Source organism: Eleutherodactylus coqui, chromosome 1, assembly GCF_035609145.1.
Source record: "Eleutherodactylus coqui strain aEleCoq1 chromosome 1, aEleCoq1.hap1, whole genome shotgun sequence".
Lineage (NCBI taxonomy): Eukaryota > Metazoa > Chordata > Amphibia > Anura > Eleutherodactylidae > Eleutherodactylus > Eleutherodactylus coqui.
The window spans coordinates 33280152-33294128 of NC_089837.1; the positions used below are offsets into that span (position 1 = coordinate 33280152).

General features: G+C 38.7%; 1 protein-coding gene across 1 annotated transcript in view; it reads left to right on the forward strand.

Annotated features, from left to right (window-relative positions):
* The window catches only part of CHRNA2 (cholinergic receptor nicotinic alpha 2 subunit), a 99040-nt gene that overhangs the window by 48743 nt on the left and 36320 nt on the right, over positions 1 to 13977 (forward strand). The window contains exons 4-5 of the mRNA XM_066594722.1: positions 1069 to 1113; positions 12606 to 12715. Coding sequence (XP_066450819.1) covers positions 1069 to 1113; positions 12606 to 12715 — 155 coding nt within the window. The remainder of the gene's footprint in view (positions 1 to 1068; positions 1114 to 12605; positions 12716 to 13977) is intronic.

The window sequence follows — 13977 nt, forward strand, 5'->3', positions numbered from 1 at the left end:
TGTGACATAGCCATGTGATAATAAATCAGAGCTATGAGATAATAAGGCTTTTTTTCCCACGTGCGTGTATCGGCTGCCGTTTTCACGGCCGGCCGATATACTTTCGTGGGAAAGAGCCCAAAATCAGAGCTACAAGATAATAAGCTAGACTTGTAGAATAATAGATCAAAGCTGTGAGATAAGTGACAGTTATGCGATAAGTCAATTACAAAATGCAAAACCAGAGCTGTCAGATAATCAGCCGGCAGTTTTTCATTTTTTATACAGCAGAATCTCTCTGGCCGGCCTCACATGGGCATATTTATGTGCGCAAAATTCCAATTCTCCTTCACGTACACACGGCCGATACACAGATCATATCCTGCAAATCCAATAATCCTATATCTCATCAGTGACTGATATTGTCCGTGCTCTGCCTCCATTACCTGTCTTATGTCCAACTGCCAATTACAGGCATAACCAATCGCACCTGATATGCAGCACCAGAATGGAGGGGGAGATAAGTCCCTACAGCGCCTTCCTAGGCCACCCCCTGCTCGATGAATCCACAAGCCCACAGAGCTGGTTGCTGGCCCTCTATAATACCTCCATATACATTAATGAACCAATAAATAATAACCTGATATAAATATATCATGTTGGCGCTCGGCAGGAGCCGGAGCACAAATCAACAGTCGCAGATATTGAAGCGCCTGTAACAGTATTTCTTTCATTTTAAGCCTATAAATATTAATATGTTTCTCAGTGACTTCTGGCGCCTTTAGGATATTGCTCTTTATTGCGGGCGGCGGGCGAACCCACCAGGGTAATGAGATCTTTGGTGGAAATCCTCTATGTTGCAGATGAGTTATTTCCGCGCCGGTGCCCAGCTGAGGCCATTGATGTGTCGTTCTGCCATTTTTCTACTCTGTTGACTAATAAAACTCTGATTGTGCTGCATTTAGACAACATCCTCTACTTGTATGATTTACATTACTGGCCCTTAGCCACCTCGAAATCAGCCAGCCCCGACTCCGGGCACCACATGGCAGCTGGGTAACCCTGACTCTCTTGCTCTTTGCTTTACAGGATGAGAAAAACCAAATGATGACGACTAACGTGTGGCTAAAGCAGGTAAGTCTCATGGGAAAAGTCATTAAAGTGTATATCCATCTTGTAAACAGCATATTTCAGGCTGGAGGATCTAACCTGGACTGTAGTACACAGACAACCTACTGATGTGCATGCACGCTGTGTAATGCACAGTCTCCCCTGTGGAGGCACTGTAGGGATGATCAACAGTCACTGCCAGGTTTCCCCACTGATCAAAAATGATCTCCGGGAATTATGATACTTTATGAACGGCTTATTGTCACGGGATCTCAGAAGGAGAAATTGAAGAATACATTGAATGTCTTTCAACAATGAATATTGATACAATGTAAAAAAAAACAATCGCACATCCAGAATAGATGACATAACAGAATTATAAGTTATATTACTTTATAGGCATCACTATTATAGCAGTTATATTTATGTGCATAGGAGGCAGTATTATAGTAGTTATATTCTTGTACATAGGGGGCAGTATTGTAGTAGTTATATTCTTGTACATAGGGGGCAGTATTATAGTAGTTATATTCTTGTATATAGGGGGGCAGTATTATAGTAGTTGTATTCTTGTACATAGGAGGCAGTATTATAGTAGTTATAGTCTTGTACATAGGGGGCAGTATTATAGTAGTTATATTCTTGTACATAGGGGGCAGTATTATAGTAGTTATATTTTTGTACATAGGGGGCAGTATTATATTAGTTATATTCTTGTACATAGGGGGCAGTATTATAGTAGTTATATTCTTGTACATAGGAGCAGTATTATAGTAGTTATATTATTGTACATAGGGGGCAGTATTATAGTAGTTATATTCTTGTACATAGGAGGCAGTATTATAGTAGTTATATTCTTGTACATAGGGGGCAGTAAGATAGTAGTTATAATCTTGTACATAGGGGGCAGTATTATAGTAGTTATATTCTTGTACATAGGAGCCAGTATTATAGTAGTTATATTCTTGTACATAGGGGGCAGTAAGATAGTAGTTATATTCTTGTACATAGGGGGCAGTATTATAGTAGTTATATTCTTGTATATAGGGGGCAGTATTATAGCAGTTATATTCTTGTACATAGGAGATAGTATTATAGTAGTTATATTCTTGTACATAGGGGGCAGTATTATAGTAGTTATATTCTTGTACATAGGAGGCAGTATTATAGTAGTTATATTCTTGTACATAGGGGCAGTATTATAGTAGTTATATTCTTGTACAGAGAAGGCAGTATTATAGTAGTTATATTCTTGTACATAGGGGCAGTATTATAGTAGTTATATTCTTGTACAGAGAAGGCAGTATTATAGTAGTTATATTCTTGTACAGAGAAGGCAGTATTATAGTAGTTATATTATTGTACATAGGAGCAGTATTATAGTAGTTATATTCTTGTACATAGGGGGCAGTATTATAGTAGTTATATTCTTGTACATAGGGGCAGTATTATAGTAGTTATATTCTTGTACATAGGGGGTAGTATTATAGTAGTTATATTCTTGTACATAGGAGGCAGTATTATAGTAGTTATATTCTTGTACATAGGGGGCAGTAAGATAGTAGTTATATTCTTGAACATAGGGGGCAGTATTATAGTAGTTATATTCTTGTATATAGGGGGCAGTATTATAGCAGTTATATTCTTGTACATAGGAGATAGTATTATAGTAGTTATATTCTTGTACATAGGGGGCAGTATTATAGTAGTTATATTCTTGTACATAGGAGGCAGTATTATAGTAGTTATATTCTTGTACATAGGGGCAGTATTATAGTAGTTATATTCTTGTACAGAGAAGGCAGTATTATAGTAGTTCTATTCTTGTACATAGGAGCAGTATTATAGTAGTTATATTCTTGTACATAGGGGGCAGTATTATAGTAGTTATATTCTTGTACATAGGGGCAGTATTATAGTAGTTATATTCTTGTACATAGGGGGCAGTATTATAGTAGTTATATTCTTGTACATAGGGGGCAGTATTATAGTAGTTATATTCTTGTACATAGGAGGCAGTATTATAGTAGTTATATTCTTGTACATAGGAGGCAGTATTATAGTAGTTATATTCTTGTACATAGGAGGCAGTATTATAGTAGTTATATTCTTGTACATAGGGGGCAGTAAGATAGTAGTTATATTCTTGTACATAGGGGGCAGTATTATAGTAGTTATATTCTTGTACATAGGAGCCAGTATTATAGTAGTTATATTCTTGTACATAGGGGGCAGTAAGATAGTAGTTATATTCTTGTACATAGGGGGCAGTATTACAGTAGTTATATTCTTGTATATAGGGGGCAGTATTATAGCAGTTATATTCTTGTACATAGGGGCAGTATTATAGTAGTTATATTCTTGTACATAGGGGCAGTATTATAGTAGTTATATTCTTGTACAGAGAAGGCAGTATTATAGTAGTTATATTCTTGTACATGGGGGGCAGTATTATAGTAGTTATATTCTTGTACATAGGGGCAGTATTATAGTAGTTATATTCTTGTACATAGGGGGCAGTATTGTAGTAGTTATATTCTTGTACATAGGGGCAGTATTATAGTAGTTATATTCTTGTACAGAGAAGGCAGTATTATAGTAGTTATATTCTTGTACATAGGGGCAGTATTATAGTAGTTATATTCTTGTACAGAGAAGGCAGTATTATAGTAGTTCTATTCTTGTACATAGGAGCAGTATTATAGTAGTTATATTCTTGTACATAGGGGGCAGTATTATAGTAGTTATATTCTTGTACATAGGGGCAGTATTATAGTAGTTATATTCTTGTACATAGGGGGCAGTATTATAGTAGTTATATTCTTGTACATAGGGGGCAGTATTATAGTAGTTATATTCTTGTACATAGGAGGCAGTATTATAGTAGTTATATTCTTGTACATAGGAGGCAGTATTATAGTAGTTATATTCTTGTACATAGGAGGCAGTATTATAGTAGTTATATTCTTGTACATAGGGGGCAGTAAGATAGTAGTTATATTCTTGTACATAGGGGGCAGTATTATAGTAGTTATATTCTTGTACATAGGAGCCAGTATTATAGTAGTTATATTCTTGTACATAGGGGGCAGTAAGATAGTAGTTATATTCTTGTACATAGGGGGCAGTATTACAGTAGTTATATTCTTGTATATAGGGGGCAGTATTATAGCAGTTATATTCTTGTACATAGGGGCAGTATTATAGTAGTTATATTCTTGTACATGGGGGGCAGTATTATAGTAGTTATATTCTTGTACATAGGGGCAGTATTATAGTAGTTATAGTCTTGTACATAGGGGGCAGTATTGTAGTAGTTATATTCTTGTACATAGGGGCAGTATTATAGTAGTTATATTCTTGTACAGAGAAGGCAGTATTATAGTAGTTATATTCTTGTACATAGGGGCAGTATTATAGTAGTTATATTCTTGTACAGAGAAGGCAGAATTATAGTAGTTATATTCTTGTACATAGGAGCAGTATTATAGTAGTTATATTCTTGTACATAGGGGGCAGTATTATAGTAGTTATATTCTTGTACATAGGGGCAGTATTATAGTAGTTATATTCTTGTACATAGGGGGCAGTATTATAGTAGTTATATTCTTGTACATAGGGGGCAGTATTATAGTAGTTATATTCTTGTACATAGGAGGCAGTATTATAGTAGTTATATTCTTGTACATAGGGGGCAGTATTATAGTAGTTATATTCTTGTACATAGGAGGCAGTATTATAGTAGTTATATTCTTGTACATAGGGGGCAGTAAGATAGTAGTTATATTCTTGTACATAGGGGGCAGTATTATAGTAGTTATATTCTTGTATATAGGGGGCAGTATTATAGCAGTTATATTCTTGTACATAGGAGATAGTATTATAGTAGTTATATTCTTGTACATAGGGGGCAGTATTATAGTAGTTATATTCTTGTACATAGGGGGCAGTATTATAGTAGTTATATTCTTGTACATAGGGGCAGTATTATAGTAGTTATTTTCTTGTACATAGGGGGCAGTATTATAGTAGTTATATTCTTGTACATAGGGGGCAGTATTATAGTAGTTATATTCTTGTACATAGGGGGCAGTATTATAGTAGTTATATTCTTGTACAGAGAAGGCAGTATTATAGTAGTTCTATTCTTGTCCATAGGAGAGGATAGACGTGTGCTTGTGAGCTCCCAGTAGGGAGGAGGCATGGCCTCTGACCCAGGAGGAAGTGAGTGCAGCTGGGCTGACGATCCTGGGAGAGCCCAGAGCCTGGAGTGTGGCTTGCAGCATGGAGATCAAGAAAGTAGTAACCAGGAAATGGTGGCTGGTGAGATTACTGAATCATGTAAAGCATTTGGATTGAGTATGAAAGTGACTAAGAAAAGTTTATTTAAACTGGAAAGACAAATTTTGAAGTTAAGAGAAGAGATTAAGATAGAGATGGATGCAAAGACAAAGCTGATGAAGTGTGAGTGCCTGGATAATTGCACACGTGAGCTCGCTATACTAAAGGAGCGACTAGACAAAGAAGCAAATGCAATACCTAAAGCAGAAAACTGGGCAATGGAGAAAAAGAGGGAGGCCAGAGTGCAAAACATGAAGAGGGAGGCCAGAGTGCAAAACATGAAGAGGGAGGCCAGAGTGCAAAACATGAAGATTAAAAAAGTCATTGAGGAAAAAGGTACTGATTATAATGTTGTGTATAGTATGGTGGAGCAGGGAACCCCTCTGAGATGTGCGGGTGCAGCGCCTGGAGGGTCACTGAGTATGGGAGCTGAGCTATCAGACTCTGAAAATGCTGCTAATACTGAGGAGCAAAATGTGACAGCCAATAAGGGGTTAATTGCAAAGGACTCTGTTTGCAGTGCTGATGAAATGAATGCAAGTAGTAATCTGGTGTATGCTTCAGGGACTGACATTGTAAATGAAACACTGTGCAGTGTAATGAGTGAAGAGACAACTACATGGACTGGAGCAGATATGGTGGAGATTAGTGAAGGCTCTCAGCCATCTGCAGAGGAGTGTGTACAACAATCTGCAGGACAGTCTCATACCACCGCAGGTGTGTCTACAGGACAGTGTGAAACCACCGCAGGTGTGTCTACAGGACAGTGTGAAACCACCGCAGGTGTGTCTGCAGGACAGTGTGATGCCAGTGCAGGTGTGTCTGCAGGACAGTCTCATACAACCGCAGGTGTGTCTGCAGGACAGTGTGAAACCACCGCAGGTGTGTCTGCAGATCAATCAGGAGTCAGTAAGCCTGCTGATGAGGAAAGGTCAGGCACTCATCCCTCTGCAGACCGTCCACAATTCAGCAGACTATTCTCCAATGTCACAAATTCAGCTCCCCCTCCACCACAGAGGAGAAACGCTGTCAGGATTAAGTACACAGGGCCAGAGGAGAACATTCCCTCCAGACTGTACATTGGGAAGAGTCTCCTAAAAGACTTTATGAAGTTTAAAGCCTCTGAGGTGTACGCTCTGATCCATATCCCCTCCAGCAGGATCTACGACATCAGCTTTAAGCTGCAATATGACTTGGATGCATTCTGGAGTATATATAATGACACAAGGGGACAGTCAATCTGGGAGTATCTCCAGGTGATCCAGCTGTCCAAGCCTCAGGTGGTGAGGGCCACCATATTGTTCCAGTCTGAGGTGGTAGCGCTGGCAGATCTGGAGCACTGGCTGAGTAGGCAATGTATGATCATGAACTATCCAGAAAAAATCTATGATGAGGAGGGAATCTGGAATGGTGGATACACCGTAAAGATCCAATTAGAGCGAGCCAATGGTGTGACCAGACATCTACCGCACTCCTTCTATCTAGGCTCTGAGAGAGGAATATGCTATTACCCTGGACAGCCTCGTCTATGTCATAGGTGTGGGGGCAGACACCTCGCTTTCAACTGCTCTCGAGTCAAGTGTTCATTATGTGGAGAGTTTGGACATTCAAAAAGTGATTGTAGAGGACCCGTCATCTGTAACCTGTGTTTAGGAGCAGGGCATACATTCCGGGAGTGTCCACACGCAGAGCATAATAAAGGAGGTGATGATATCGGCATAGAGCCCATGGAGGAAGGTAAAGAGGACGTCGCCGCAAGAGCAGATACAGCCCCAGAATCCAACACTCCTAATACTAATGTAGTGCAAAGTACCAGTGACCCTGCTTTAGAGACTGATAACTCACCTGCTGCACTACAAGTACCAGCAAAGGGAGAGATGGATGGTCCTCCCACTACAGTACAAGTACCAGCAAAGGGAGAGATGGATGGTCCTCCCACTGCAGTACAAGTACCAGCCACCGAGAATGCATCTGATGGAAAAAGAAAAATCCTTGCTGTAAGAAGTGAAATATCCCCTGTTGTACTACAAGCACCAGCTATTAAAGATAAACCTCATGAAAGGAAGAAAATATCCAGTAAACCTGTTGCTAAATCACCTGAACAGCAGCCATGTATGGCTACAGAACCCTCCGACCGAGCCGCAAGGCCCAGGCGCCCCTCTGTGGATGAAGAGGGGTTCCAGGCGGTTAAAAGAAAGAACAAAACTGCAGATCCTGCTAGAAAAGTCACCGCAGCAAAGAAAACCCCGGATCAGCCGGTGCCGGCCATAACCTCCGGACAGTATGGAGTGTTGCAAGAAGAATCAGAGAAGTCGGAAAAAGAATGTGTCTCTTTACATAACTCTGATGATGACCTTCAGGAAGAGGAACCTCAACCATCAGTGTCCACCAAAAGATGGGGCTCTGCAGGTGACAGCAGCGGACGGAGGAGGAAAAGCAAGAAAGACCAGTGACTTAGATGAGTTTGAGAGTCTGCTCTATAAATGTGAACAGTGTCAAGACTAAGAACAGAAACAATGTACATAGTATAAACTGGAGGAGAATCCGGGTACCAACTTCTGTGCGGTTGGTCTGAAGTTTATTTTGTTCTGTTTTTCTGTTTTGTTGTTCTGTTTTCGTTGTTGACTCTTATGTGTTTATAGTTAGTATATTGTAATAATTTTGTTGCAAGTTTTAAATAAAAAAGATCATTATAGTAGTTATATTCTTATGCATAGGGGCAGTATTATAGTAGTTATATTCTTGTACATAGGAGGCAGTATTATAGTAGTTATATTCTTGTACATAGGGGGCAGTAAGATAGTAGTTATATTCTTGTACATAGGGGGCAGTATTATAGTTGTTATATTCTTGTACATAGGGGCAGTATTATAGTAGTTATATTCTTGTACAGAGAAGGCAGTATTATAGTAGTTATATTCTTGTACATGGGGGGCAGTATTATAGTAGTTATATTCTTGTACATAGGGGCAGTATTATAGTAGTTATATTCTTGTACATAGGGGGCAGTATTGTAGTAGTTATATTCTTGTACATAGGGGCAGTAAGATAGTAGTTATATTCTTGTACATAGGGGGCAGTATTATAGTAGTTATATTCTTGTATATAGGGGGCAGTATTATAGCAGTTATATTCTTGTACATAGGAGATAGTATTATAGTAGTTATATTCTTGTACATAGGGGCAGTATTATAGTAGTTATATTCTTGTACATAGGGGGCAGTAAGATAGTAGTTATATTCTTGTACATAGGGGGCAGTATTATAGTTGTTATATTCTTGTACATAGGGGCAGTATTATAGTAGTTATATTCTTGTACAGAGAAGGCAGTATTATAGTAGTTATATTCTTATGCATAGGGGCAGTATTATAGTAGTTATATTCTTGTACATAGGAGGCAGTATTATAGTAGTTATATTCTTGTACATAGGGGGCAGTAAGATAGTAGTTATATTCTTGTACATAGGGGGCAGTATTATAGTTGTTATATTCTTGTACATAGGGGCAGTATTATAGTAGTTATATTCTTGTACAGAGAAGGCAGTATTATAGTAGTTATATTCTTGTACATGGGGGGCAGTATTATAGTAGTTATATTCTTGTACATAGGGGCAGTATTATAGTAGTTATATTCTTGTACATAGGGGGCAGTATTGTAGTAGTTATATTCTTGTACATAGGGGCAGTAAGATAGTAGTTATATTCTTGTACATAGGGGGCAGTATTATAGTAGTTATATTCTTGTATATAGGGGGCAGTATTATAGCAGTTATATTCTTGTACATAGGAGATAGTATTATAGTAGTTATATTCTTGTACATAGGGGCAGTATTATAGTAGTTATATTCTTGTACATAGGGGGCAGTATTATAGTAGTTATATTCTAGTACATAGGAGGCAGTATTATACTAGTTATATTCTTGTACATAGGGGGCAGTATTATAGTAGTTATATTCTTGTACATTGGAGGCAGTATTATAGTAGTTATATTCTTGTACATAGGGGGCAGTAAGATAGTAGTTATATTCTTGTACATAGGGGGCAGTAAGATAGTAGTTATATTCTTGTACATAGGGGGCAGTATTATAGTAGTTATATTCTTGTATATAGGGGGCAGTATTATAGCAGTTATATTCTTGTACATAGGAGATAGTATTATAGTAGTTATATTCTTGTACATAGGGGGCAGTATTATAGTAGTTATATTTTTGTACAGAGAAGGCAGTATTATAGTAGTTATATTCTTGTACATAGGGGGCAGTATTATAGTAGTTATATTCTTGTACTTAGGGGGCAGTATTATAGTAGTTATATTCTTGTACATAGGGGGCAGTATTATAGTAGTTATATTCTTGTACATAGGAGGCAGTATTATAGTAGTTATATTCTTATACATAGGAGCAGTATTATAGTAGTTATATTCTTGTACATAGGGGGCAGTATTATAGTAGTTATATTCTTCTACATAGGAGGCAGTATTATAGTAGTTATATTCTTGGACATAGGGGGCAGTATTATAGTAGTTATTTTCTTGTACATAGTAGGCAGTATTATAGTAGTTATATTGTTGTACATAGGAGGCAGTATCATAGTAATTATATTCTTGTACATAGGGGCAGTATTATAGTAGTTATATTCTTGTACATAGGAGGCAGTATTATAGTAGTTATATTCTTGTACATAGGAGGTAGTATTATAGTAGTTATATTCTTGTACATAGGGGGTAGTATTATAGTAGTTATATTCTTGTACATAGGAGGGAGTATTATACTAGTTATATTCTTGTACATAGGGAGCAGTATTATAGTAGTTATATTCTTGTACATGTGAGCAGTATTATAGTAGTTATATTCTTGTATATACAGGGCAATTTTGTAGTATAGAACATTCAACTAAAATGTTCCATCATACCACACTGTAAATTAAGTGATCATAATTAATCAGTCACGTTAACTGCATATGCAGTTTCATTTTTGTACATTCATAGTGGGTGGAGTTAAGTTATTCATTAAGTTTTGTAAGCCATAGATGTGCTCAGTGCATTTCTTTCACCTTCCAGCTCTTCACTTGACCTTGACATTTATGAAAATGTATTTTCCTATTGTCTTTTCCATAATGAAAAGTTCTCCTCTGTTCATTCAGTAATTGTGATTGGCGCGGCCTCATAACGGGAAGAATAGAAGTCCTGAGACATCGGTTTCTGTGTTACATTTGGTGCTGCGATATTTATAGGCTATGGATTATGAATAGATGCTGTATATCCTGTGATTCACATCAGGGGGGAATGTAATTCTTCACATTTTGTATTATATGAGACTAATTGTGTTGCTTCTCCAGTCGTGGGTGTTTTATATTGTTTTTGTCAGCAGTTACAAACATCTTATGGGATGAACCATGCTGCAGATAGTAACTTATGTTTCCAGTGAGTTTTTTAGGCTTTGCCCTGTGGTTGACAGTGGGAAGCCCCTAGAAGAGGTGTTAAATGTCTCATTGGTCTTCTGTGCATATTAAGGAATCCTACTGTTGCAGAGCATGAGGGTTGGACTCCTCCATCAGAGTAGAAAACCTCCTCTGATGGGCTCCTGTATGTGAGATCAGTCTCTGAAGCAGAAAGTAGGAGACGATTGTTGCTCAGGAAGATTTTATGAACTTTCTTTTACAAATTTTGTAATGCGCCTTGATTAAAAATGTTATATTGTTTTATGTCTACATCTCCAATGCAGATCTATGTGTCTCCATGGTAACAGACTACAAACACTATGCATAGTAGTCTGATTCTACACCCTTTCTCCTCTCTATCTGCTCCCCACGTACTTTAGGTTGGTAAGCAAAAAGTAGGGAAGAGTATAAAAAGGATTATGACTGCAGGATCAGACTACACAAAGTTTGTTTTTTGTCTGCTACCATGGCAACATATAAGCCTGTATTGGAGATGTAGAACCAAAGCGAAATGTTTTATCAAGATTTATAACAAAATAGCTTAATCTTACATTTTATATACAATGAGACCAGCAATGAGAAAACCATACTAGTGGCACCCTGTTTCGGCTCAAACTTTGTTAAAAGTTTGGTTTGGGAACCTCGGGCAGTTCGTCGGGGCCGAATTTATTAAAATGGCCTGTGCCACAATAATTCTTCTTACTCTCCCTTTTCCTCCATTTTTTTCTTCTTTTTCTTCTTTGACTTTTTCCTTTTTTATTTTCTCCTTCTTTTTCTTTCTTCTTTAACTTCTTCTTTTTCCTTTTTATTTTCCATCTTCGTTCTTCTCCTTTTTCCTTATTTTTCCATGCCTTTTTCTTCTCCTCTTTCTCATTCCTCTACTTTGCCATGTGGGACAAAAAGTGCGTTCAACTTATTGTACCGGTCGTTACTGTTGCAGCAAAACCACAAGTTTTTTTTTTTTCAAAAAAAAAAGTGCCCAAAAAGGGATTTTTCAAAAATTCTCTGTTATGTGAATATCTTTTTACGTAATATTTTTTACCTTTTTCTGTCTCTGTAAAGGACGTAAACCTGTGATCGCTCTGAGAATACACTGCAGTGCTTCTGTACTGCACTGTGTTAACTCTGTATTGCCTCTTTTCTGGTCTCTGACAAGCCATGGCAGATCTGGAAATCAATGTCTGGTGTCACAGAGGGCCAATGACATCACATTGATTGCAGCATGTAAGGGGTAAACGGTGAAGGATCAAAGTGCAATTTCTGCCATTGCATTGGGATCCTTTTCCTAAGCTTACACCATCTACATGCCGTACATGTACAGAATTTTGCACAAACTGATTTCCTCATATCACATACACGTACTTTGTGGGGAGGGGTAAAGGGGTTGTCCAGGATTAGAATAAACATGACTGCATTCTCACAGAAACAGCTCCACACCTGTCCACAGGTTGTGTTTGGTATTGCAGCTTATCAACCTTAAAGTGAATGAAGCTAAGCTGCAATACCACACACAACCAGTGGACAGGTGCGGCTCTGATTTTGGAATAAGGGGCACTAGGTGACATGTTCATGCAACTTACTGTACCTCCATGAAAAAAAAGTAAAATGTTTGCTTGCCAGTGCAATGTAGTCAGAGAGCCATAACTACGCAAACAACTTTTTAGAGGGTCAGAGAAGGTCACTTATGTATCTACTTTTTCTGCATAAATGTAATAAAACCTTGTAATCTTTCACAGGAGTGGAATGACTACAAACTGCGATGGAACCCAGCCGACTACGACAACGTCACCTCCATACGAGTCCCATCAGAGATGATCTGGATCCCGGATATTGTCTTGTACAACAAGTAAGTGCAGAGATGTAACTTGTAGTTCCTGGGGGCCAATGCAAAACATCTGTAACCGGGTCCCCACCTACCATGTGCCACTTATAATATTGGTGTCTTATGTGGGACAAGGGCCTTTGAGGAGCAACTTCTACACCTGCTCCCTCTATAGCTACAGCCCTGAGGAAGCACCTCCCCATATACGTCTAGAGTTGTAGCTGGTCCGTAAGTCTGTAGATCTGCCTGTAGTCTTGTCGAAAACCGCCGATACTATATAACATTCTGACATATGCCTTGCACAGCTCCTGTTGATACTAAATGCAAGAGTGTCTATATTTTTACCTACAGAAACCCAATCATGTCCCAATTTCATGCCTCATGATGATGATCTCCTGAGTAACATGGAGTTGACCAGCATTTTCTATGTAGTCGGATGGTGTTCACTAGTGTTGTGTGAACTGAAACAGTCAAACTCTGTTCCTGGTTGAACTTTGCTAAATATTTGGTTCGGTGCAAACCCAAACTTTGTCTCATCTTGGTCGTACCCACTAAAATGATTCGTTCTTCTCCTTTCTTCCTTCTTCATGTCCACAGGACTTTTATGGCTCTTAGACAACTTTATACACCAGTTTTAGGGATATTGGTGAGGTTTTGGTTCAAACTAGTTTGGACCAAATCAAACTTTTTGCCCAAATTCAGTGAACCAACTGAATCAAACTTTTGAAAAGTTCTCTCATTGCTAGTGTTCATCCCTTTTTGATGGAAGGAATGAGGGATGTGGTCTTCATTCCTACTGCTGATGAAGGTTTGGGAGACAAGTGATAGGATTGGGCTTAATCCTGGTGGATGGCACCACTCAATAGTTTATGGTGGATGGCGCCACTCAATAGTTTATGGTGGATGGCGCCACTCAATAGTTTATGGTGGATGGCGCCACTCAATAGTTTATGGTGGATGGCGCCACTCAATAGTTCCTGGTGGATGGCGCCACTCAATAGTTCCTGGTGGATGGCGCTACTCAATAGTTCCTGGTGGATGGCGCCACTCAATAGTTCCTGGTGGATGGCGCCACTCAATAGTTCCTGGTGGCTGGCGCCACTCAATAGTTCCTGGTGGATGGCGCCACTCAATAGTTCCTGGTGGATGGCGCCACTCAATAGTTCCTGGTGGATGGCGCCACTCAATAGTTCCTGGTGGATGGCGCCACTCAATAGTTCCTGGTGGATGGCGCCACTCAATAGTTTATGGTGGATGGCACCACTCATTCGGAAGCTTATTATGTA